This window comes from Pleurodeles waltl, chromosome 3_1, assembly GCF_031143425.1.
Source record: "Pleurodeles waltl isolate 20211129_DDA chromosome 3_1, aPleWal1.hap1.20221129, whole genome shotgun sequence".
Taxonomy (NCBI): Eukaryota; Metazoa; Chordata; class Amphibia; order Caudata; family Salamandridae; genus Pleurodeles; species Pleurodeles waltl.
The window spans coordinates 512924943-512951459 of record NC_090440.1 but is presented as its reverse complement, the minus strand read 5'-3'; the positions used below and the strand labels follow the sequence as shown (position 1 = coordinate 512951459).

The window sequence follows — 26517 nt, the reverse complement described above, 5'->3', positions numbered from 1 at the left end:
GACATTTCTTTAGGAGTCACCTAACGACTACTAGCAGCACACGTGCACAGAGACAACCTGCATCATTATAATCTAAGAATGCTAGTCGTACATTACAAGCGTCAACCTGAAACAGTTTATCGGTCAAACCCCATCAGCAAATGGCAGGTGAACATGAGCATGTGAAAGTACATTACTACAATCTGTAAGATGAGTGTTAGCGTTAAGTAATCCGTTCCTTATAAAATAATGAAACACGCTCACCATGAGTTATTTCCGTTTTATCTAAAGTCCAGGTAAGTTGCTTATAAGCTCAGGTGAAATCATAGGGTTACCCTTGCTTAACTTGTTTATAAAAAGGCGAAGTTGCTCAGTAACCTGTGCATTTAATATGCAGACTACTTAGCTTGTATATCACGTGTTGACCGTTTGCCATATATGTTTGCAAAGATTATTCCTCCTGGTCCTACTTGTGGTTTGGATTTTGCTTACATGTATCTGTGACTTCTAAGGGTTCTTCAGGCATGTGCGTTTTAACGGTGGTAGTCCTTCAATTCAGTTAATTAAAAACTGATATGACGTGTTCCAAAACAGTGCAGTCAGCACATGCACACATTCATCACTGCTACCATCTCATGGAAGGACAGCTGAAGTTATTTTAAATATTATGCAGTAAGTTTTTCTTTTCTCTTATTTTTCAGTGTATGTCCCTGATGAGTGGGAAGTCGCACGGGAGAAGATAACTATGAATCGGGAGCTTGGCCAAGGGTCCTTCGGAATGGTTTACGAAGGAATTGCCAAGGGTGTTGTGAAAGATGAACCTGAAACTAGGGTGGCCATCAAAACAGTTAATGAGTCTGCAAGCATGCGAGAGAGGATAGAGTTTCTGAACGAGGCCTCGGTAATGAAGGAATTCAATTGTCATCATGTGGTGAGTTAAATAGTACTGTCTTATTCAAAGGTGGTAGTTTCGTTGGTAATACTACAGGCGGAAAGTTGGGTTTTTTATTGTCATCTGTGTTTAAAATAACTGTCATCGCTGAATTCTTGGTCAACTTCAGCCCTGAAGTGGTGTGCTTCAAGGTCCAGCACTCCATTCCCCATTGAGTAATACCTATAGTCTGAGAGGGGTAGTTCACTTGTTGAGGTTGGGATGTACTTAGCCTCCGTATTGGTATACTTGTAAATAAAGTTAAGTGTATCTACCCCAAAATATAAAAGTGCAGAATCCATTCTTGTTTTTTTTTTTTATTTTTATTTTTTTAGAGATTTCCTTTTGATTTACAAGTTGATCCATCAAATTACAGGCATATATAAGTGGTGTTCAATGAGGAGCCAACGCATGTTTTGCCGAACACCCTTCCCTTCCCACCCTCTGCCTGATAGCCTGAGGCTTTCGCAAGACTGCAGCGATGCAAATAGTGTGGTGGTGGTTAGTCATATTGGGTTTTTCTAAAGAATAGTTGTGCCCACCGCCATATGTGAGGTGAGCAGACATAAGAGATTTGTGTTTATGTGAAATTAAATAATGTGTATTTATCATAGTTGGGTGAAACGTATCTCAGTCAAAAAGTGGCATCCAAAGCCCACATTCATATGGAATTACTCTGGATCTTATGGTTCATTCTTTAGAGACCTGTAGAGCCAAAGTATATGACTGGGTTATCTGGATATTAGTGTGGAACATGGGTACAGGCAAACATCTGTTCCATTAGAATAAAGAATTGCAGTATGAGTTTTCTTTCTAGTGAGTTGATAGGTAGAAATGAAATATAATAAATACAGTGGAGAAAAACATTGAGGGGTGAATTGAGAGAAGCCAGTTGTCACTTACTTACTGACACCATGTTGTCGAAATACCTCTTTAAATAGGGTACCCATTTTCATCCAGAATTATGAAGCCAATATTTTCCTTCACATTCACAATTCGTATAGCCCTGGGTACAATTCTGTTTAGAACAATATTTGAAACATCAGCAATACTGTGTTTAGCAGTTCTTCTATTCAACACTAAGCATTGAGTAATACATTTGAAAAAATGATTGCTGCATTATAAAGATTATGAATACATTTGTATCCTCAGTATCTTGATTTCTAACCTTATTGAGGCAGATCTCTATAGAGCACATTAATTCAATAATACAAGCATGCTTACACTTTAGAGGATGTAAAAGTCTCGGTGTTTACAAAAAAGATGTTAGTCTGTGTACCCATGCATTGGTATAATTGCTGAGAGCAGGCTAAGCACAGGGGTAAAGCCAAAAGACAGTTGTTCGTTCTTCGGAACATGTGAGCATGTTAATTAAAGCAGGTGAGAGGTGATCCACCTTTCTATGAGGGCTGCGTCAGAGCTCAGTTTTTAAAGATCGATTTATCCCCAACACCCCCCTCCTCCCCCCCAACCACACACACACACACAAAATCTGACCGACTAGTGCATATAAGCATGCAAGGTCATCACAGCTCCCGTAGCAGTAGATTTTAAAGTCCGATGGTGAAATGCTACCAAGCCAAAATGGCGTGGCCTGTGGAGACCTGTATGCTGGTCTGTCAAAGGGGAACAGCATCCGGGCCCTGTACAACTAGAGAAATAGATACAAATCAGTATCAGGCAGCTGGTGCCCGAGAGCCCTCTTACCGCATGTTGTAAATCCCCAAGAAGAATTAGTTCGATGTGCTGCTGCCAAAGTAAGTGCACGCCATTTTTAAATGAGCGGAGGCCAGAAATCCTGCCTCAGTTTCTACTACTGGATTAGAGTTGCAGACAGAAGACACGGCTGCCATCTTTAAAGTATAATTGGAAAGGAGGGGAATACAGGGTCGTAACACAAAGTGGTGATTTTGCATAAAAGTACCACCCTATAAGAAATTATTGAAAAGTTACAGGATGTGATATTTGGCATAACATGGTGAGATTTATGTGAGTTGGGGTGCTGGGAGGTATTTTTACTTGAAGTTGTCTAAGTGCGAAAATAATTGTACATTTCAAGGTGTGATATTGGTAGTAACTTGAAAGGTATAATATTATCGAAACTGAGATTGGAGAATGGGGATCTGTCAACTCTAGCAGTGGCCTGAACTCCCTGAAATCTCAGTTTCTACCACTTGAGTGAGGTTACAAATGGTAGAAACGGCCACCATCATAAATTGTAGTGGAAAGATCTTTTGGTGTAAGGGGAATGAGAGGCTAGGAACACTAAATCGTAGTTTGGCATAAGAGTACTGCACCATTGACAAATTATTGAGATTTATAAGGCTTACTATTTGGCCTAATCTGATGAGGTGTACGTGAGTAGGGCACTAAAAGGTATTTTTATTTGAAAGTGCCATATAAGTGGGAAAAAATTAGTAAATTCCAAGGCATGACATTAGTCATAACGTGAAAGGTATAATATTGTCAGAATACTGATTGGAGAAAGGGAATATATAAGCTCTAAGAGTACCTTCAATCTGTGAGCTCTAAGGGTACCTTCGTTTCAAAATTATCCTGAGACAAAGAATATGTTTAGCTCAGAAAGCTTAATGGTATTGGGTAATTGTGCTTACACAATATTCTTTTTTTTGTGTTTATTTGCTTTTGTCGCCCTAAGTGTCCAGATGTGGCTCTCGGGCTCACTATGCCACTAGATTCAAGCTAGCCTGGCTGATGGAGGGTGTGATAACCTGAAACTAGGATACTTTTTTTTCTGGTCCAGGGAGGACCTGGCATGGCAGTTTGGGCTGGTCTGTTCCCTTGGGAAACAGGGTCAAGACTGATCTGCATATGGCTGGGTCCAAACTGGGGTGGCATCGTAAGCAAAAGAATTGATGGACTAGACCCAAATCTGTGATGGGGGGTGAATGTTTGGTTCCGCATTCTGTCCTTTGTGTATTTGTTTGCTTTTGTGGCTTCAGTGTGTCTGGTATGCCCAGACGTGGGTCTCATGCTCACTATGCCACCGGATTCAAGATAGCTTGGCTGATGAAGGGTGATACCCTGAAACCTGTCCCAGGAAGCTTGTTTCTATTCCAGGGCGTGCCTGGCCTGGCAGTTCGGGGCTCGACTGTTCCAATGGGGATCAGGGTCAAGACTGATTCCCATATGACTGTTTCCAAACTGGGGTGGCATAGTGAGCACAAGAATTGATGGATTAAACCCAGATCTGTGACAGGGGGTGAATGTTTGATTGCTTCTGCATTCCGTAAATCATTTGTTGTTTGCTTTTGACACAATATTCTTAGCATTTCCTCAGGGTCCAGTAGGTCTTCATATTGGTAAAAATTCTGTATTTTCACCAAGCAACCAGTAGGGGTAATTGATAGTGTTAATGCGATCTTGGTCGATATAGGTGTTATTAAAGGCAGTGATTGAGAAGGCATTGATTCACCTTTTGAGGCGATCCTGTGGTTATGACGATAATGCTTGGACATGTATATTATTTAGAGTAACATATCATTTATACAGTAAAATCATTTTGATCTAGTGTCCACACCATATTTCCAATAGCCAATAATATAATTCAATGTCTTTGTTCAGTCCTCGCTGTACTGCATCAAATCTTATGATGAGAGCACCCTTTTTGGCATAATCTCAATTCCAGATTCCCACAGGGATGTTGTTTCAGTTTTTCCAGTCCACAGAAAGAAAAGGTGCTTTGGTGAGGGTGGTGTATATTGAAGTGCTCCACCAGTGGTAGAAATTGTCCATTTTCTGTTAAAATGCTTTTGGATTTGTTGTTTTAATGGCCGCCTGCTGCTGCCAATATAGTGTTGGTTGCAAGGGCATGTTTTTAAATAGACCACATTTGGACTTTCGCAGTTGATAAATTCTGTATTTTGTAATGTTAACCATTTATTGTCAGATCCTTGACTTTTGATGTGCATAATGTGCATATGGAGCAATTTATACAGATATAAACCACCCCCTGGTTGTTCCAGACAGTTATTTCTTTCTTTTCATGAAGGAAGGACATCATTTCACTCTTAAGTTAGATACTCATTTGGAACTTAGTTGTGGAAAGGTGTTAATGTCTTCCATTATGGTTTGGTTGGTTGTAAGAAGTGACAAGTGTTTTTGCAATATCCTACTGATATGCTGATGGCCGTTGCTGTATCTGGTAATGAGGCGAATTGCTGGTTTGTTGTTAGTGTGCTTAGTATTTTGCAGAAGAGAGTCCCGGTTTGTAATTGCAATTTGCTGCTGAATTTTTTGCAGGTTTTTGGCTAATATCCCTTTTGGCCCTAGTGTGATTTCTGTAGATTTCTGGTTGTACCCTTCTTGTTTCCTACAATTTCTTCTTGCGCCTCTGTATTCTCTGGTGGGGATGTTGGCAAAGGTGTTATGTAGGTGGAAGCTGTTAGCGTCAAGAATTGAGTTTGCTGTGGTCGATTTTCTGTGAATTTTTGTTTGTAATTGGTTTTGATCGGGGTATAGGTTAAGGTTCAAGAATTCTATTTCCTCCTTTGAGATTGTGTAGGTCACAGTGATAACCCATTTATTCAGCAAACAACTTTTGATTAATTGTTTTAAGTGTGATTCCAGGCCTTGCCAAATAAGCAAGATATTTTCTATATAGCTTCCCGAAAGATGATGTTGCTAGAGAGAGATTCCAATTATTCATTCCTTTACCAATATCTTTAAACCTCTCCCATGATGAGGCAGGCATGCAGAGGGCCAAAACAAGTCCCCTCTCCCACCATCCCTTGTTCTTGTAGATAGAACTCTTCTCTAAAAAGAAAAAAGTTGTTTTTCAGGCAAAATTCAAGCATTTCAATAATGATTTGGTTTATTTCTAGATCATATACAGTTCTTGTTGCCAGGCATTTTCATACTGCCTCTATGGCATCCTGGTGCTTGACTGAAGTATATAAGCTGACTGCGTCTGTGGTGGCAAATATGTAGTACGGTTGCCACTCAATGGTTTCAAGTTTTTGGAGAATGTCTTTGGTGTCTCTAATGTAAGTAGGAAGGTTCTGCATAAATGGTTCAAGTTCTCAGTTGATCTACTTTGCCAGACCATAACAGACCGAATCTGTTCCAGCAATGATAGGTCTTCCTTTTGGTGGTGTTCCCACCTTGTGGATTTTTGGAAGTACGTATAGTGTTGGAGTAACTTGATGATTGATGTAAGGGTACTGTTTTTCTTCCAAGATGAGAAGGTCCTTGCTGTACCAACTGTTGAGAAGTTCTCCCAATTTTCTTTGTACCACGTTCTTTGGAGTGTTTACGTTTCATTTAGTAGGTAGTGTTTCCCAATTGCTGATAAATTTCCCGAAGGTAGTCATCTTTGTTAAGTATGACAACGTTGCCACCGTTATCTGCCTCCTTTATTATTATACTGTTGTCTTGATGGAGTTCTTTCAGAGCTTCACATTGTTTGTAAGTGATGTTTGATGAATGATATTTCTCTTGGACATGTATCTTTGGTGTTTTGTTGAGATACCATACCACTCGTGTGGAACAAGAAAATTTAGCTGCCAGGTGTTAATATCGGTTACCTGGTGGTAATATCCATGTAAAGCTGGATTTTATTGGAAGTTTACTGATTTTAGTGTGTGAAATATTGATCCTCTATTCAAATGCTGTTTCTGCAAATGAGCTGCTTAAATCTTCTCTGCCATCCTTCAACAGGGTGGCAAGTAAGTGAATGGTTTCAAATTCCCAAACAGTAAGGTCACTGGTTTTGGGTTGTCCGCAAGAAAGGATTGCTGTTTCAGTCTCCTAATGAACTTAACAGATTAAGCTTAGTTTGAACCAAGTCCCATGTAGCTGTTGGACAGAAGGAAAGGCTTTTGTTCAGTATTTGAGTAAGTGTCATATTTAAATCCTTGGTTGATAGATTGACTACTAGTTGGGTGTCCGTGATTTGTTCTTGGCTTGTTCCTTGCTTTTGGCCCTTGTCTGGACCCCTGAAGTAGTTGGTTCCTGGGTTTTTCTACTTGGTGGTCGTGTGACGTTGTCTTGTGCATTCCTTAAAAGGTGTGTGCATACCTCCTTGTAAACATTTTCCCCTTGGACGTTTGGTACTTTCGGTATCCACTTCCTGTACGGGTTCTACGTCTGAGAAATGAGTGATCTCGGAGGAGCTAGCCGATTCGGTGGGAACATTGATTGTCTTAATATTGTAGTATTTCTTTGCAAAGGTGTACACCTTTTCAAGTTGATAATCAGGTTGTGTCTGGATTGTCTGTTATTCCTTTGTATAATGTCTTTTTCATATATGTCCATTTTTTTGCTGAGAATCATGGTTCTTTTTTGTCATATCTTGCCAGTTACCTCCTCAGTTCTTTTAGTAATGGTCAGTTCTTCTTGCACTATAACTATCAATTGCCTGAGACTGTTGTTTAATGCTGTGTGTAGATTATCTCCCAATTGTTTCAATTTTTCCAGGGCTGTTGTCTCTATGGGCGAGAATATTAGGATTCTTAGTCCCCTGGGGATGAGATCATGCTCCAAATATTTTTTTGTGAAGCTCCTTCCCACTGTTTTGAGGTTTCTTTTTTGATGGCTCTCTCCAAAGCCTTAAATGTACTTTTAGTTGAAATTGGGTTTGTTTGATTCTGTTGAGAGGTGAAGTGTCAAAAACCTGAGTCTACTATTCCCTTGCTCTTTACAGTTGTTAGAAAGATTCCTGTTACTTTGCTGGTTCTGACAGTCAAGGGTAGCTCAGGTGAGGGAAGCGTGAAAAATTGTTGTGGTCGTGTGCATCAAGATCCAACACTCCTTCCCGTTGAGTAATATCCGTAGTCAGAGGGGGTAGTTCGCTTCTTGTGTTTTGGACCTAGGTAGCCTCCATATTGGTATATTTGCGGATACGTTTAAGTGTATCTACTCCAAAATCTAAAAGCGCAGATTCCTTTGTTGTTTTTAGAGATTTCCATTTTATTTAGGAGTTCATCCATCAAATTACACATGTATATAAGTGGTGTTCAATAAGCAGCCGACACATGCTTCGCCCTCTCAGTGGCCCGATTGCCTAGGGATTTCTCAGGCTGCAACAATACAAATAGTGTGGTGGTAAGTCATATTGGGTTTTTCCAAAGAGCAAATGTACCCATCGCTGTGCATGAAGTGAAGACACATAAGAAATGTGTGGTTCCGTGAAATTAAATATTGTGGATTTATCATAGTTAGTTTGGTGAAACGTATCTCAGTGACACAATTGGCATCCAAAGCCCAGATGCTTGTGGTAATGCCCTGGATCTTACTGTTCATTTACGAAAGACATACGAAGTCAAAGTATATGACTGGGTTAAGTAAATATTAGTGTGGGATATGGGTACTGGCATGCATCTGTTTCATTACAATAAAGAATTGCAAAATTTGAGGGCTTTTTTTGGGTGAGTTAATATTAGAGAGGTAGAAATGAAATGTAATTATACAGTGGAGGAAAATAGTAAGGGGTGAAGTGAGAGAAGTCCATAGTCAGTTGCAACATATTTACTGACATCATGTGGCCGAAATACCTCTTTAAATACGTTACACATTTTCAGCCAAAATTATGTAGCCAATATTTTCCTTTACCTTCACTAATCGTATAGTCCTCTGTACAGTTCTAGTTAGAACAATACTCGAAACATAAGAAGTACTGTGTCTAACAGGGTTCATCTAGGCAATAGTAAGCATCGAGTAATACATTTGAAAAAATGATTGCTGCATCATAAAGATCAGTAATACATCTGTATTCTCATTGTCAGTGTCTTAACCTACCTTATTGAGGCAGACCCCTGCAGAGAGCATTAATAGAATAATACAATTGGATTATAAGTGTCCTTATGGCTTAGGGTACAATTAAGCTTTAAAGATGATTGAAAAGCAACACACTGTGTTATAATAAATATTTGAAGCCGCCCTACGATACACACAGTGAACTAATTGCTGTTCAGGTAAATTATGCATGTCACTGATCAGACATAGAAATTCAAAACATAGCACCCAATTTGTTTGCTTTCACAATCCATAATTTCAACAAAACCACATCTTTTTCTTAGTTTCTAAAGGTACAGGGACATTGAACACGTTGGTTGTAAAGTGTGATTTTCATGAACCTCGTATTGCCAATGATAGTTCTGTATATTTTGGATCTAAAGAAGGAAACATTAAATGTTTCTCAGTGTCCAGAGCTTTTTGCAGGCTTGCTTGACTTGTCCCGAAGTTGACAGTGTGAAGACAATGTGACCAGTACCTGTTCATTTGAGGTGTATGGGTGGCAAGTCATCTGTACAAAGAATAATATTGTAGAATTTGCATTTGTAGAATGTCACTTTTGATGCATTCCAAGAATTTCATCAAGCAAGAATGCTTGTAAGCATATGCCGTCTGGTCTTCGGTGTGTATTTTCATTGTTCTGTTAGATAAGTGAAAAGAACCAGATCTTCTCCTGCAGACTTTGTCAAGTCTAAATTAAAAGTATTTCTGGCACGCTTGATATTTTTGTTTGTCAGCCTGCAAGCATGTCTTCTGGCAGATGTTCTTACCTTGTTCATGTTCTTGATGTGTGATCTCAGTTTTCCAAATCTTTCCTTGTTTAGGTACGTCTTCTTGGCGTTGTATCCCAGGGCCAACCAACCCTAGTAATCATGGAACTGATGACGCGTGGAGATCTCAAAAGTTATCTTCGATCTTTAAGGACAGATGCTGAGGTTAGTTAAGGGAAAGTATTATGTCGAACCCAAATTTGAGTCATTACTGGACAACTTGTGTTTTAATAGCTTTTCTCATGCCTTCTCAGTAACGTGACAAAACCCTATCTTACAGTCTTGATCAGTGGAACATATTAACCTTGTCACAAGTCCTTGTACAGTTCTTCTTTTCAGTACTCACACTTCCTTTCCTTCCATTGGAACACCCCACGCATTCTTTCACTCGAATGCAACATGTCAGAGGACTCTTACATGGGCTGTCCATTGTCTGTGCATGAGAGCCTGCCTAGCAGTCTGTTACAGGTGCCTGCACTTGCACTAAATCTTACAGCAGTATTCCTGCAGAATTGTTTTTGAGACTGCCCCAAAGTGCATTGTGTACGCTGAAGTATGTCTCTTAACAAATTACAAACAAAATAGTTGTACTTTGCTAAAAATAAATGTTTACTTTTTACGTTTGTTGCAGTTTGATATAGCAGCTGTAAATATGTAGAATACTTAATTGAGCAATAGTGTAAGTACAGAATTACATCCTTATCACTGTATCAGTCCTTCATTGTTCATTGATCTAATATGCCTCTTGATGTATACAGAACTACTGTAGCAAAATAGCATGTTTTGGTTTCTGATGTACTGTTTCCTGATTGATTTGTTCAGCAAACTCCATATTCCCTCACAGGATACTAGATCCCACTATAGCCCGGAGAATATAGAAGATGGCTCTCCTGAAGAGTGAATGGAAACCTACCCATCCAATCAATCAATCAATAAGTAATTTGTTAAGTGTGCTACTCACCCGGAAGGGTTTCAAGGCGCTAGGAGGGTGGGGGGGGGGCTACTGATGAAGAGCCAGGTCTTGAGCTGCTTCCGGAAGGTCGGGAGGTCCTGGGTCAGGCGTAGGTTGACGGGGAGGGAGTTCCAGGTTTTGGCGGCAAGGTGGGAGAAGGATCTGCCGCCGGTTGTGGTCTGGTGGATGCAGGGGACGGTTGTGAGAGTAAGGATGGCAGAGCGGAGCTGGAGTGTTGGGATTTGGAAGTTGAGACGCTCATTGAGGTAGGCAGGTCCGGCGTCGTGGAGAGCTTTGTGATCGTGGGTCAGGAGTTTGAATACGATCCTTTTGTTGACAGGTAGCCAGTGGAGGTCTCTGAGGTGAGCTGAGATGTGTTCGTGGCGAGGGAGGCTGAGGATGAGTCGTGCTGAGGCGTTCTGGATGTGCTGGAGTTTCCTCTGGAGCTTGGACGTTGTTCCCGCGGATAGGGCGTTGTCGTAGTCCAGTCAGTTGCTGACAAGGGCGTGGGTGACCGTTCTTCTGGTTTCAACGGAGATCCATCTGAAAGTCTTGCGAAGCATGCAAAGGGTGTTAAGGCATGAGGATGAGATGGCGTTGACTTACTGGGTCATAGAGAGCGATGAGTCCAGTATGAAGCCGAGGTTGCGTGCGTGGGTCACCAGGAGTTGTCCCATGCTGATCTGTGGAGCCAAAGATGATGATATCTGTCTTCTCCGTGTTCAGTTTGAGGCGGCTTGCTTCCATCTAGTTGGCGATGGCGTGAAGTCCGGTGTGGAGGTTGGTCTTGGCGTTTGTGGGGTTCTTCGTGAGGTAGAGGATGAGCTCAGTGTCGTCTGTGTAGGAGACGTTGTTGAGGCCGTGGGATCGGACTATGTTGGGGAACGGTGCTATGTAGACATTGAAGAGGGTGGGGCTGAGTGAGGATCCCTGGGGGACTCCGCCGATGGTCTTGGTGGCTTTAGACAGGAAAGGGGGAGGCGGACTCTTTGGGTTCTTCCAGAGAGGAAGGATGTGAGCCAAAGCCAATCCAGGGCTCTGTGGGGGGATTCCGGCGTCGTGGAGGCGTGTGTGAAGGATGTGGTAACAGACGGTGTTGAAGGCTGCGGATAGGGCAAGAAGGATGAGGGCAATGGTTTCACCTTTGTCGAGCCTGCTCCTGATGTCGTCAATTCAAGCATTATGGGCAGTCTCGGTGCTGTGGTTCTTGCGGAAGCCAGACTCGGAGATGTCGAGTAGGCTGTTGTCCTCCAAGAAGCGAGATAGTTGGATGTTGACTATCTTCTCGATTACCTTCGCAGGGAAGGGGAGTAGGGAGATGGGCCAGTACTTTTTGAGGTCTTCGGGTCGGCTTTGGGCTTTTTGAGCAGGGCGTTGACTTCGGCGTGTTTCCAGCTCTCCGTGAAGATGGCGGTCTCGAAGGAGCAGGGGAGCAATGATTTAGCTGGCTTTATGGAAGACTCAGCGGGTGATCCGGAATGGATGGTGCTCATGGTCTTGGTGGTTTCCTCATTGTTGCTGGGGGTCCAGGCACTCAGGATGTTGGTGTGGATGGGTGCGTTGACGTTGACCTTGGCAGTGGTGGTGGTAGTGGGGGACGGCGGTGCGAAGCTGCCATGGATGTCTGTGATCTTGCGGTGAAAAAAGGTGGCAAGGGAGTCGCAGAGGTCATGTGAGTGGGGGGAGGGGTTGGCAGAGCAGGACTTGGGGTTGGTGAGTTCCTTGATGATGCTGAAGAGCTCCTTGCTGTTGTGTGCATTATTGTCAATTCGTTCTTTGTAGAAGGATCTTTTGGTGGTCCAGATGAGCTGGTGATGTTTTCGGATGGCGGATTTGAGGGCGGCGTGGTTGCTTTCTGTTTGTTCTAGGTGCCAGATCTTCTCGCCTTTCCGGCATTCCCGCTTGGAGGCCTGAAGGTCTGCGGTGAAACAGGGGGCTTTTTAGTTGGCGCAGGTTTTGGTGGTATTCCTGAGTGGAGCAAGGGTGTTGGTGCAGACGTCGAGCCATTGCTTGAGGTTGAGGGCGACGGTGTTGGGATCCATGGTGTTTGGTGGTAGGGCGTGGATGAGGTGGGAGATCTATTAGTCCTTGGAAATCTTGTTCCACTTGCGGTGAGGGATCCGATGCTGTTGGTGGTGGGTTTCTGGAAGGAAAAATAAACACAGCGGTGGTCGGTCCAGTGGAGTTCGGTGGTGTGAGTGAAGGTGACATGGCTGCTGGAGGAGAAGATGGCGTTGAGTGTGTGGCCGGCTGAGTGGGTGGGTGTGGTGACAAGGCGAGGTTCGCAGTCTAATAAACCTTACACCTTTTTCTGTGCCTCAGGCCAGTTCACAAAGCATATTACCTCAGTGGCAATACCCCAGCACATCAACGCAGACTTTTCAAGGCAGCGATAGAGGAAGAGGTGCCCCTCTGCAAGGAGCAGGACATCCAAGCAAGAGACTTGCTATCATGCCTCTTTCCACAGTCAACCCCTTCAGGAGGCAGAGTCAGAGGTTTCCTCCGAGAGTAGAAAAAGATTATCCCCCTTATATTGACTCTAAACATAATACTGCATGGGTATTGTATGGAACTGTTAAAATCTCCATCAAACATGAGGCCAAAAGCAAGGCGCTACACAAAGATAAGAGACTACGACTACAGTAAGAGGTCAGTGACCTACTAAATAAACTTGCAGTAGAAAGGGTTCAAAATGGACAGGAAAACCAAGTGGCCTACTCTTTTTACTTCCTAGTACTGAGCCCATACAACACCCTCAGACCCATTTTGGACCTGTGTGCCTCAAATGAATGTAAAATAGCCAAAGTTCAGGATAGTTTTTCTGCTCAGGTCATCCTACTGTGTAGAGAAGGCAGTCTTTATGGAAATCATAGATCTCAAGGATGCCTACTGATGGAGAACACAAGAAGTTCATGAGAGTGGTTGTGGACAAGGTACTTTACCAGATCAGGGTTCTTCTCTTCAGGATAAAGTCTGCAACAAGTGTATTCACAAAGTGACTTGCTGTAGCGTCAGCTCACATGAGAAGACTGGTAGTACATGTCTCCCCCTTCTTAGACAATTGGCTAGTAAAAGTTTGGACAATGGCAGTAGAACATAAAACTGTCATAAGGACACAAAATGCCATAACTTAAAAGTCCACATGCCCACACCAGTGGTCAGAGGGGATTTTCCTGTCGATAGACTGGTCAGGAAGATTTGCATACGATTTCTCGCAATTCCAGTGATACTATTGGTGTTAAACAGATGCATAGTAGTGTCCAAGGCACTGGTTCTCATCTCTCCTCGGTGGGACAGACAGACAGGCTTTTCAGAGCACAGGGAAGGGTAATAAGACTAAAACGTCATCAGGATTTGGTAACAATGAAAAGAGGCTAAGTATATCACTTGGAGCCAACAGTGCTCAGGTTGGCAGCATTGTCCCCGAGGACATTAATGTTTGCCCACCTAGGTCTCCCACAGAGGACCTTAAGGAGGCCAGAAGAGGAAGCCCAAAGAAGTGCTACACAGCAAAGTGTAGCAGGTTCATTTATTAGTGGCAGACAACAAGTAAAAGATAACTTGATGCAAGACACCACCCACCTTCTAGCATAGATGCTAGCCACACCAAGAGCAGTTCCAGTCCCTTTGTGGAGGTCGAACGTAGTGCTAACACATCTCAGAAATCACCCATTAGCCTTGATGCATAAAGCAGACCTTAGATTGCTGACACTCAAGACTGCCTTCTTGATCGCCTTCATGTCTGTGAAAAATTAGTGAATTGTTAGCACTCAAAACACCACAAAAACTTCACTTGTACCCGAAATGTACACAAGGACAGAGTGGTAATGAGAACAAACCCACAATTCCTACTAAAGGGCATGTCACAATCACGCAATACAGCTGCAATTTTTAAGCTCTAAAAATACATAAAAAAAGAACCTTAAATAGAGACACTCGATTTAAGAAGGGTGGTCATGTGCTGCTTACAGGTAACGAGGAAGGTCAGAAAAGCAAACCAATTCTTACAGTTTATTCACACCAACAAATAGGGTGCATCTGTCAGCAAAGGAACCATTTCAGGGTGATTAGTCCAGACAATCCTGAAATGCTACAAAATAGCTGGTGTAGCACTGGGACAGAGAGGAAGAGCACACTTTGCAAGTAAGAGGAGCTCACACAAGAATTATTAGTGAATGTTTCCATTAAAGGCATCTGTATGGAAGCCACATGGTCTTCCGTACACACCCTTACAAAACATTACAGGATGGATATCCTTGGAAACAGAAAGTACTAAGGCGCCTGTTTCCATCCTCAAAACTCATTTCCATCCAGTCTCTTGGGAGGGGGATATCACTACATTATTAATGCACGACATGTGAATCCAAGAAAGAGTCACACTGCAAAATTAAATGGTGATTTGCCTGTAGGAGCAGTTTTACAGCTTGAAGAATTTTCTGGATTCATATGCGACCCTCCATATCCCCCACAAAAACCCAACTCCAGAAACGAGGAGGCTGAAGAATAGGAAGGTCTGGAAAATACTGGGAACCACATTAAGAACGTAATTGCCAAAATGAGAGAAAAAAACCTCTGAAGATGGCAACCATGCAACGGGGCTTCCCATAGAGGGAGGGAAAGGCAAAACACTAAATGGTTGACACCACCAGAAGAGAAAAAAAGAAAGAGTACAAAAGGAATCGAAGACCCAACACTAGGTAGAGGAATAATGCACAACATATAAATCCATTAACGTTTTCAAGCTGCAAAACTGCTCCTACATGTAAGTAGCCATTAAGTTTTGCTTCACTCCAACACATATGGCACATGTTTAGAGTTTAACCTATTCTATGGATGTAAGCTGTACAGATGAGCAGATAATGTTCCACTGTATCAGAGGTGAGCAGGACACCAAGGGGGAGCACTGCAGCAAGTTCTTTGGCCATTATGACCTTTGGATTGTAAGTGGTATCCCAGAGTGTTGACTGTCTCATGGCACCGAAATGGAAACATGATCAATGGGTGTCAAGTACCCTAAGGTACCTGAATGTTCTTAAATTGGCTATATTGTGACACGCCTGAGGTCCCACCGTCTAGCTCTTGGTCTTGTGAATAGATTAATAACAATAGCTGGATTTAGTGATGTCCTGATCTGCTCCAATTAACCTTACCTTAGAGAGGCATTTATAATGCCAAGAGCACTTGAAATAACTCTACATGTACAACAAATTACATTTGTGATATAGGACCCAAGCTGATCGTTTCCATCTTGAAGACTTTTGAAAACCTAAGTAGTGAAGTCATCTGTATACTCATTTGGTTCTTGTTACACCTGAGAAGGGTATTCCTGCCTGAGGTACAGGCAAACACATCAAGAGAATGGCCAGGCTGGCTTGTCAGTCCCTGTGATGTGACTCTTCCTGGTATTACAAAACAATGAGCCTTTTATAAACTAGGTGTGTGGGTAAATATGTTCCACAGAGTGATGAGTGCCTGGATTTTAGAGCTCACACAGTGGCCAATAATATACAGAGTTCTGTGTAAGCTATGTTAAGTGTTTCCATCAGAGAATTAAGAGTAATTATACCACAAACATTGTTTTTTTAAATATCTGTATTGTCGCGGAGTTGAAGAAATGAGTGCATCCTGTATTATGGCCAAATCTCATTTCCAGTTGACATGTTTACTATGGGTGACCTATGTGGTATTCTAGAATAAATTAAGTAAACCCATACACTGTAGGTCATGAGGAAGGACAGCGGCATGAGAAATCAGTGTGAAAATTCCCAGCAATTAATACCGGATTGACCAACGAGTGGTGTTGTAAACCATTGTTAGAAGATATGCAAAATCAGGGTTTTTACACAGTGTTCTATATAGTAGTTTTATACAAAGGTCATTAGTGAAATATGTCAGTCATTAGGAGTTCAGTTTGAAGATCCGTGAAAACTTGATGCTGAAATGAGGAGGCACTTTATACAAATGCTGTTCCCTTATTTTGACTTTCTGCTTTGTCCTTTGATCAGAGGAGCAAATATATGGAGGACAAAAGTCAGTGTCTGTAGCCAGGTGTCGATGGCAAATGTGTGGACCCTGAGTTCCAGACTTTGACAGAGGGACTTTGAATGTCAAACAGGATTTTTAAACCTACTTTTATTCTGTCTGGCCACAGAAGTTTCAACAATACAGACCTACCCAAGTTGAACAGGTCGTATCTCAGATCGCATCATGATACAATAGTTGTGCAGACGGGCAACATGTTTACCTTGGGTCCAGGCAGGATCTTGTTTGGAAAGGATGTTGTGACAGCTCTTGAAATAGGCTGAGAAGGACAGGCTACCACAAGAGATACCACTATTTTCCCCACTTAGATTTGCTTTTGGATGGAATACTCTAAAGCAAAAGTGAATATTCATAGGTGCTGATTCAGCAGTGCTTCTAAGTTCCCTTACTTGTCGCTTAATACCGTACTATTGACTGAAGAATGTTTTATGTACTCTTGCGCTCAGAGAGAACTCTCTGAGAAGGCTTGTTCCGCTATTGTGCATGCTTACTATATGTTAAGATGCTTCTCATTAGCATTTGTTGAAAGAGAGGTTAATATGGAAACTCATGCAGTGTTTGTTGACCTTATTGGTTTGTTAAAGGCTGAAACTATTTCTTTGTGCCAAACCAGTGTGTCACTGAAATCCTATATCTCTTGCACAAATAACTGGTTTAAGTAAAATGTGAATGTAATTATTGTGTATTTATTGCTTCTGAACCAGTTTTACAGTGTTGGCTTCTGAAAAGGAGAAAAAATTATTTTTCGCAGATAGTATATTTTACCTAGGCATATTACCGTGGTTTAATAGACTAGAGGGTATGTCAACTTGTATCTTGAAAACTGATGTTCAATGGCATATGTGGCGGTAGATACACATGCTTTGCATAAGTCCACCATCTAGTGTTTGGTCCAGTCTGTTACAAGTTGTTTTTGTTCGAAGAATCTTTTTGAGTAACAAGATCGAGAGAGTCCTCCTCTCGGTGATGCTGCCTATGGGCATTGAGTTCTTTGTTAGATTGTTTTTTATTCGCAGTCGGGTTCGGTTGTGTGTACCTCTCGCTCCGGTATTCCTCGGCTCGGTCTATTCCGAACTGTTCTCTCCCATCTTTCTGTATGCAATGGTATTGTAATTCGATGGTGTCTTCTCAATATCTCGTAGTTGATTCAACTTTCTGCACCGGGAGTCTGTTACTGACCCGTTGGGGTGCAAGCCTTCGGCCTACTCCTCCACGTGGTGTTGGTATATGCAGGGCTAATGGAACGGATTCCATTTTGATTTTGCCCTCAATGCCATTCGAAATTCCCACACACCAAACAACACCTGGTGTGTAACTTGTGACTCTCCCTGGACCACAGTGAACAAGGCTGCTTGACGTTCCTTTTGACCAAAAAGAGACACTCCGGGACCGAAGAGCACATCGATTGGAGATGGAGTCGAAAACACCAGACACCACTCCGGATATCTTCGGGGAAGAGCACTTGCAAGAGAAGACTCTGAGTCGGGCATCCAGTCTGACATTGAAAGTCAACCTGTTACCTCCGTGCAACCTGTAAGTACAACAGCCCCTACTCCCTGTACAAAGACTTTAAAAAAGTCCCAAAAGCAGGTTGCCAGACCGCCACTGCCTTCAGGCCATGGTTGGATCTGAAAAATACCTTTGAATGCCCCATCTTCTGGCTCAGCACTGAAAATGGCCAAGACCAAGATGTCTTCAGCATCAACCTTTTGGCTTTGGAACATCCCAGACAGCCTCGGGATCGAGCAGACCCACCGACCCAAGTGTTTCGGGACCAAGCAAAAAGCCCACCACATCGGCTTTGGAGCTGGCGGCTCCCACTTGACACAAGGCTTCAACTCAGAAAACTTCGGAGCATAAGACTGTGCTTCCCGAGACTACAGTCACTCTCTGGAACATTTTCACCAATGGAGTCCATCATGGACATAATGGACACTCGTCAGCTCCATATTCAAAAATTAATAGGGAGAATAATTGCCTCAGCCCCTGTTCCAATCAAGAGAAAGCTTACATTTGAGGAGTCCTTAGACACTGTTCATCCACCTAAAAAGGCCTCCAAAGACAAGGCTCCAGTTCGACCTTGGCCTTCTTCCCCATCCTCTCCTGTGCTTCCTTTATACCTCCACCATCTCCCCATTCTCCTACACCTATTACTGAACCACTTCCACCTCAGGGAGAGGGTTTAAGGGGCATACCAATGGACGTTGACCCATGGGATTCATATGATCTCACTCTACCAAATTACCCTGATCTATATCCAGTATGCCCATCACCTCCAGAAGACACAACATCGTATCAGCCGGTCTTAGCAAGGGCAGCTTCATCCCACAAGGTCCACATGCACACTGACCCTAGCGAATAGGATTTCCTCTTTGACACACTAAATACCACACATAAAGAAAGTCGGTTTATACCTGTGCTACCTGGCATGCTTAGACATGCCAATTATATTTTTTTTAAACCTGTTAAGTCTACAGTTAACACCCCAATGGCAGAATACAAAGCTGCACCTGCAGACCCTGTATTTATACATGCACAAATCCCTCCTTACTCAATATTAGCACAGCACGAAAACATGCTAACAGCCAATCCACTGGAGATTCACCTCCTGCTAAGGAGAGCAAAAAACTAGATGCAGCAGGGAAAAGTGTGGCTGCACAAGCTGCAAATCATCGGCATATCGCCAATTCACTGGCACTTTTCGCACACTACGACAGGGCCCACTTGGATGAAATGGAGGAGCTTCTCTAGTACCTTCCAGAGAAACACCGAAAAAGCGCACAAGTGATAGCTTCTGCGAGTTAAACCATCTCAAAGAATTCCATCAGGTGTGTAACTGATGCTACAGGTAGCGCAGCATGCAGTATTAATACTAGTATATCATCAAAAGACATGCTTGGCTTAGATGTTCAGGGTTCAAGCCAGAAATTCAGCAGGCAGATCTCAGCATGCCTTTTGATAGAGAAGATGTTTTCTGGTCAAGAGGTTGACAGCACCATAGAAAACCTCAAGAAAGACTCTGAGGCAGCAAAGGCTATGGGGGCATTACTCAACACACCACAGTGGAGTAATTTTTGCCGCCTACAATTCAGGGGAGACTTCAAGCAATCTTCTACTGAGCCCACCACCTCTCAAAGTAAGCAAGGCACCCATTTCTATAATAGAGGCTCCTTTAAAGTCTCTTATAGAGGTGCAAACAACAAAGGAAAAGGAAAGGCATCCACCTTCAGAGGATCTGCCTCCACTGCACACCTGTGACTAAATACGCCTTCCATTGGCTCACACCTCTCCAGTAGGAGGAAGACCCAAACATTTCTTCTCACAATGGGACGATTTCACCACAGACCAATGGGTTCTCTCAATTATCCAGCATGGTTACTGTCTGAAGCTCTCTTACACTCCTCCAAACATTCACCTGCGGATTTACAAATTCTCCCATCAACATCTTACTCTTCTCAAAGAAGAGGTACAATCCCTTCTTCTCAAAGGGGCTGTAGAACAAGTTCTTCTCTCACAGCAAGAGTTAGGAGTATACTCTCTATACTTCCTTGTACCAAAGAAGGATGCGTCACTCAGGCCTATTCTAGATCTCAGACCACTTAACCTCTACATTCTCTGAGTATTTCCATGTGGTCACTCTCCAGGATGTCACTCTATTGTTACTGCAAGGCAACTTCAGGAGAGCTCTAGATTTAAATTAAGCATACTTTCATATTCCCATTCATCCAGCACCCAGAAAGTACCTCAGATTTGTCATTGCCGGGAAACTTCAGTTCAGAGTTTTACCATTCAGGGTAACAACCGCCCCTAGGATCTTCACAACATTTCTAGCAGTAGTTACAGCATACCTCAGCTATTAACACATCTATGTCTTCCCCTGCTTGAATAATCAACTTCAACAAATCACATCTCCTACTTTTGCAGATACAGCCTTATCTAGGAGCAATTATCAATGATCAGTTAGGGTTGCCATATCGAAGCCCAGCGCAAATCCAAGCTTTTCAATCTTTCATTTCTCAGATACAGGAAAATCAAACTTACACAGTCAGATCAGTGATGCAGCTACTACGGAGTGATGGCATCTTGTATCAACATTGTATCCCATGCCAGACTACACCTGCCTCCCTTTAGCAATGTCTGTCTTGTCAGTGGTCTCAGTCACATGGTCATCTCCGAGATCTAGTATTGTTGGACTGCCAGATTCACCGCTCTCTGCAATGGTGGGATCCCACCAATCATTCCAAAGGGGTGACCCTTTTAGAACCCTGTGCCTCATATCACTCTGACTACAGATGCATCAGACACAGACTGGGAAGCTCACCTCAACAACCTCACCATCCAAGAAACATGAGATCCCATTCAACAAGCCTCCCACATCAATTACTTGGAGTTGCAGGCAGTTTTCCTAGCACTCAGAGCCTTTCTGACACAGCTTTCCGACAGAGTGGTTCTAGTCCTCACAGACAACATGGCAGCCGTGTATTATCTGCAGAAACGAGACACACGCTCTTCACAGCACACAGTTGTCCCATCTTTCTCAAACAATATGGAAGTGGGCAATTCACCACCACAATCATTTAGTGGCAGAGTATCTCCCAGGCATTGACAACCAGCTTGAAGACCTCAGTAGGATGCAGAAACAAGTCCATGAATGGGAACTCCACCCACAAGTCCTTCACCAGTACTTTCAAAGGTGGGGAAACCTCAAATAGATCTGTTCAGCACCACAGAAAATAAAAAATGCCAAAACATCGCCTCCGGATATGCTCAATCTCAGTCCAAGCGCAATGCTCTACGGATGAACTGGCCAGGGATATTTGCTTATGCGTTTCCGCTTCTCCCACTCGTTCCATCTCCAGTGCGCAAACTGAGACAAACCTCAATCACAATGATCCTTGTAGCTCCTACATGGGTATGTCACCCTTGGTTCACAACACTTCTGGATCTGTCTATAGTTCCCCACAAGAAACTCACTCAAAATCAAGGTCAGATCAGGCACCCAGACCTCAAAATGCTTAACCTTGCGATATGGCTCCTGAAGTCGTAGAGTTTGGTTATTTAAATTTACCACCGAAATGCATGGACGTTCTTAAAAAGGCACGTAAACCTGCAACCAATGTTATGCTGCCAAATGAAAATGTTTTGTATTCTGTTGTATGCTTAAACACATTTAACCCACTCAAAGCCTCATTTCAAGACATTATTTTTTATTTGCTGCATTTGCAAAAGGCACATTTAGCATACTCATCTGTCCTTCTTCACTTAGCAGCTATAGCTGCTTAACCCCAAAACAGACAACACATCACTTTATTCAGAAGCCTTCATGGAGGGCTTCAAAAGAGTCATTCCACCCAGGATTCCTCCAGCACCATCCTAAAATCTTAATATTATTCTTAATAGCCTCGTGGGTCCAACTCTTGTGCCTGTGCATGCCTGGACCTTACCATTCCTTTCATAGAAAGTAGCCTTTTTAGTGGCGATCACTTCCCTAAGACTAATGAGTGAAGTCCAGGCTCTAACTTTAGAAGAACCATTTTTCCAGTTACACACAGATAGAGTAGTTCTAAGCACAAAACCTAAATTCCTTTCAAAAGTAGTTTCACAATTTCACATCAATCAGTCAGTTTAATTCCCAGTCTTTTTCCCACACCCAGAATCTGGTGCAGGGAGAGCTCCTCACACACACTAGATGTATAAAGGCTTCTTATGTATTATATTGACGGGACCAAGCAGTTCAGGAAATCTAAACAACTTTTTGTAGCATTTTCAAAGCCTCATAAAGGTTACCCAGTATCACAAAATGGTATAGCCAGGTGACTAGTCAAATGTATTCAAACTTGCTATGCCAAATCCAAATGGCAGTTACCTATTACCCCTAGAGCACATTCCACTTGAAAGAAAAGTGCTTATTTTGCTTTTTAGGTAACATCCCAATAGCTGACATATATAAAGCTGCTACTTGGTCTACACCACATATATTTACTAAACACTATTGTGTAGATGTTTTAGCACAACAAGCCAATTTTGGCCAAGCAGTGCACAGAAAACATTTTCAATCAACTCCAACTCCTACAGCCACCACTGACTTGGAGGGATTGCTTTACAGCCCATGCAAATTGTGTATCTACAGCCACACATTGAACAGAAAATGTTACTTACCAAGTAGACATCTGTTCGTGGCATGTAGTGCTGTAGATTCACATGCGCCCTCCCTCCTACCCAGACGCATGTGGCTGTTGCATTCTCATATAAATATTGTGTTTATGTAAATACATTGAATGGACATCTCTTTCTCTTTACTCTCTATACACTATTTACCTCACCCACCTGCGGGAAACCAATCTAACAAAGGACTCGATGCCCATGCGCAGTATAACTGATCTTGTGACTCGAAAAGATTCTTCGAAAAAAAAGAACTTGGAACACTCCGGACCTAGCACTAGATGGGGGACTTGTGCAAAGCATGTGAATTTACAGCACTGCCTGTCATGAACAGATATCTGCTGTGTAAGTAACATTTTCCTTATTTTCTTTGCAGTATAATACGCAACCTTCTAACCATATACAAATAACATTCAATGCAAACCCTTTTCTTAAAGTAGCCCTCCAATAATCAGAAATAAGCATGTGGTTCCACATCCATGGTGGTTTGTGAAGCATTTTATGGAAGAATCCGCCTAATTGTATGAAGCAACATATTTTAGAAGAAACACAACACACACGTCTTTCAAATGCATCTTGTCAGTCTTTTTAATGACTTTTCTCAACTAATTCTTCCACCCTCATGTAACAGCAAGCACCTGCGGTGCCTCCAAGCAGCAAACCGCATGACATAATACATAATACATAACACATAGGTACATTTGTTTACTGTTTATGTAAGCAGTGTTATGAAAATGTTTAAAAACCACCATCTTTGGTTGCAGTATGGTGCCTTTAACTCTGCTGTTGTGCTGGTAAAAGAGGCAGAAAATTCACTTTTTTGGTGCTGACATATAAAACATATAAAACACTTTAGAAATGTTTCCTTTCAGCTATGTTTTTTTGAGTAGCATAATCTTTTATTTTTGTTATACCTATGCATCTGGAAACAAGGAAGAAACCAAGCTCAGGGAACTAGGTTTTGGGTTGCAAATAGTGCTGGAAACGAATCAATTTTAAACACCAAGGTTTCAGATTTAGTTTTAGGCATGCAGGCATTTTGTGGTACAAGCAGTTCACAAAAATAATCTTTATGCAGAATGCAAAGTTTGTCTGACAGCATCGATTAAGTCCCTGAAATGGCTTGGTTTGATGTTAGCATTTTTTCACTATCCCCAAATCGAAGTCTTGAGAGCTCGTTGGTGATTGCTTGTGTATCTCCATAAAAATGTGGCTGCAAAAAACTGTATAATATTACCACTGAACAGATGCTCTGCTCTTCATAATTATATGTTCTTGTATAATGGGGTTGCAGACCTCAATGCATTTCCTCAAAGAAAAGAAGAGAATGAAAGCACATACCTATTTCTCAAATTGCATACTCTTTTTCGGCTGTCTCAATATAGAGTCATCCGGGCCAGAGCCCGCCTACGCTCAAGAAGATGATTCAGATGGCTGGGGAGATTGCGGACGGCATGTCGTACCTGAATGCCAACAAGTTTGTTCATAGGGACCTTGCTGCAAGAAACTGCATGGTGGCTGAAGATTTCACTGTGAAAATTGGAGGTTGGTTTTAGATTCTTTGTTGCCTTTATATACATTTGGGCTAATCTAACATTATGCAGATAGCAAATTGTTGTCCTTGATGGCCTTTTAAGTTTAATACATCAGAGGTACATAGGCCTCATCCCCTGCTAGGAGGTGACTGCTCAACACTACATGAATGTCGGTTTTATGCTTTCAGAATAATACAGGGCCCTCTCCAGTATGTGCCATTTTAGAATTGGCTCATTACAGTCTTACCTGTAAAGCTGTTTTGGTTAGACAGGGAACATCAATGCATTCTTAAACACAATTCAGTCCAAGCTTTCTAACAGTTGGTCAGACCAGGCCACCCATTGTCGAAGGAAAATGAACTAAATTAAGTTTACCACCAGGAACTAACAAGGTAATTGTTGGAAATAGTTATAGTTCTGTCTGATAAAGCCGTTGTTGATGGAGCCAGAGAGAAAATCCTCCAATGCCATCTCTGAATCTTGTTAGTTAATAATGACATCAGAGGCATCTTTGATGGAGCTCTGTAATAGCCTTATAGACTGGCGTAGCCTGCTATACCAGGCATTAAAGGCCTGCTCCAGCATTAAAGGTCTGCTCCAGCATTAAAGGCCCGCTCCAGGAGGGAGCAGACCTTTAATGGCCAGTATAGCCCAACTACCACAGGCTATAAGGCTATTAGAACATTCCGCTTCCAGAGGGTGGAATGTTCTAACAAATAAAAAGAAGGCTTCAGGGAGCCCGAGGGGATTGGAATCCCCTTGGGCTCCCTTAGGTCTTTCTTCACGGCTGTTGCTGTGAGCCAGACTTTGGAATGTTGGAGCTCTGGGCTTTTACCAGCCATTAGAAGCCAGGAGCACTCATTATAACATTAGAATGTTGGTATCTCCATTGAAGCCTTTGGGGTTTAAAAAAAAACAAAAAACGTTTTGCCCTCGAAGGGCGGAATTTTCTAATATAGCTTTATAGCCTGCCGTAGCTTGGCTATACTGAGCTTTATGCTGGAATGGGCCTTTAATGGCCCCATAGCCCGCTACAATGGGCTATAACGCTATAATAGAATGTTAGGAGCTTCATTGAACACAATGGAGAGACTCCATGCTTGCTGTGGCTAGTATAATCCCAGAGTCCAATATTCCAATGTTTATCTTCCGGTTTCTCCCTTTTTAAATTTAGAACATTCTACCCTTAGTGGGTGTAATGTTCTAATAGCCTTATAGCCCTTCTGCTGGTGCTATAACAGTTAACTAAGGCCCTCTCCCTCGTTATAGGCCTGTGCCTGCAGCTCAGGCTTACAACTTGGATTTGGGGCCTTTAAGAAACGGTATTGCCCTTGGCAGCGGGCTATAACGCTGTATTGAGATGCTTTTCAGAATCTTGATGTATGTTGGAGCAAGTAGTAGTTTGATTGGAATGATGTCTAAAATCTCCCTGTTATTTGATAAAGGCAGACCTTTAGAACACTCTTCAGTTGAACTTGACAGTTTTTGCTGGCCACTATTGTAGCCAGCCATTACTCTGTTATATGAGATATCTGGTTATTAATTTGCAGAGTCTCAACTTACTTTATTTGTCCCGTCTTTACTCTTTACAAAGAAGTTGCAGCAACTTAGTGGGGAACAATTGAGCCAACTATAGTTCTGGTCGGTGGAGTTGCAGTGTATCGTTAGTAATTAGAGAAGTCAATCATGTGGAGTTTAAAATGTTGAAGATCGTATACTCCTTAGATCGATAGAAGTCATATTTTGTATCTTTGCTACTCTAGTTTCACTTCTCAACAAGAGGTCACCACATAATAGGAAATACAAAAGAATGATGGTATGCAGGGAGAAGCTCAGAAAGCTTTCCCTCGGATAATGATGACCAGTTGTAAATATAGTACAATGCCACTATTCTTTCAAGTATTGCATTATGTTGCACTTTTTTGCCTGCACTTTGGCATGTCTGATATTCCTATGCTGTGTTTTTTCATCTTGTTTGTCAGATTTTGGGATGACACGAGATATCTATGAAACAGACTACTACCGAAAGGGAGGGAAAGGTTTGCTGCCCGTCCGCTGGATGTCTCCGGAATCTCTGAAAGACGGCGTGTTTACAACGCACTCAGATGTCTGGTAACTGATCTCTTTCTTTTAGCTTTCTCTTAGTGTTTCTCTTAGTGTTAGGGTGATCAGTCAAGCAGGGGTTGAGAAAAAGGGGTGGGGGGTCAAAAACGTGCTTCCCCATTTTAATCCCCATAGGGTTTTGAACTCGACTACAGCCCAGACTTCTGAACGGAATTACACCAAATTTGCAGAAGCTAGATTTTGTTCCACAGATTGTGTTTTTGGCTATTTGGTGTAAATCCATTCAGTAGTTTTTGAGCTATTAAAGGAAAAATACATTTATATATC

At 42.3% G+C, this 26517-nt stretch overlaps 1 protein-coding gene across 1 annotated transcript in view; it reads left to right on the top strand.

The window, feature by feature from the left end:
• The window catches only part of IGF1R (insulin like growth factor 1 receptor), a 649229-nt gene that overhangs the window by 602655 nt on the left and 20057 nt on the right, over nucleotides 1-26517 (top strand). Inside the window, exons 17-20 of the mRNA XM_069222768.1 lie at nucleotides 681-910; nucleotides 9490-9600; nucleotides 23977-24136; nucleotides 26109-26238. Coding sequence (XP_069078869.1) covers nucleotides 681-910; nucleotides 9490-9600; nucleotides 23977-24136; nucleotides 26109-26238 — 631 coding nt within the window. The remainder of the gene's footprint in view (nucleotides 1-680; nucleotides 911-9489; nucleotides 9601-23976; nucleotides 24137-26108; nucleotides 26239-26517) is intronic.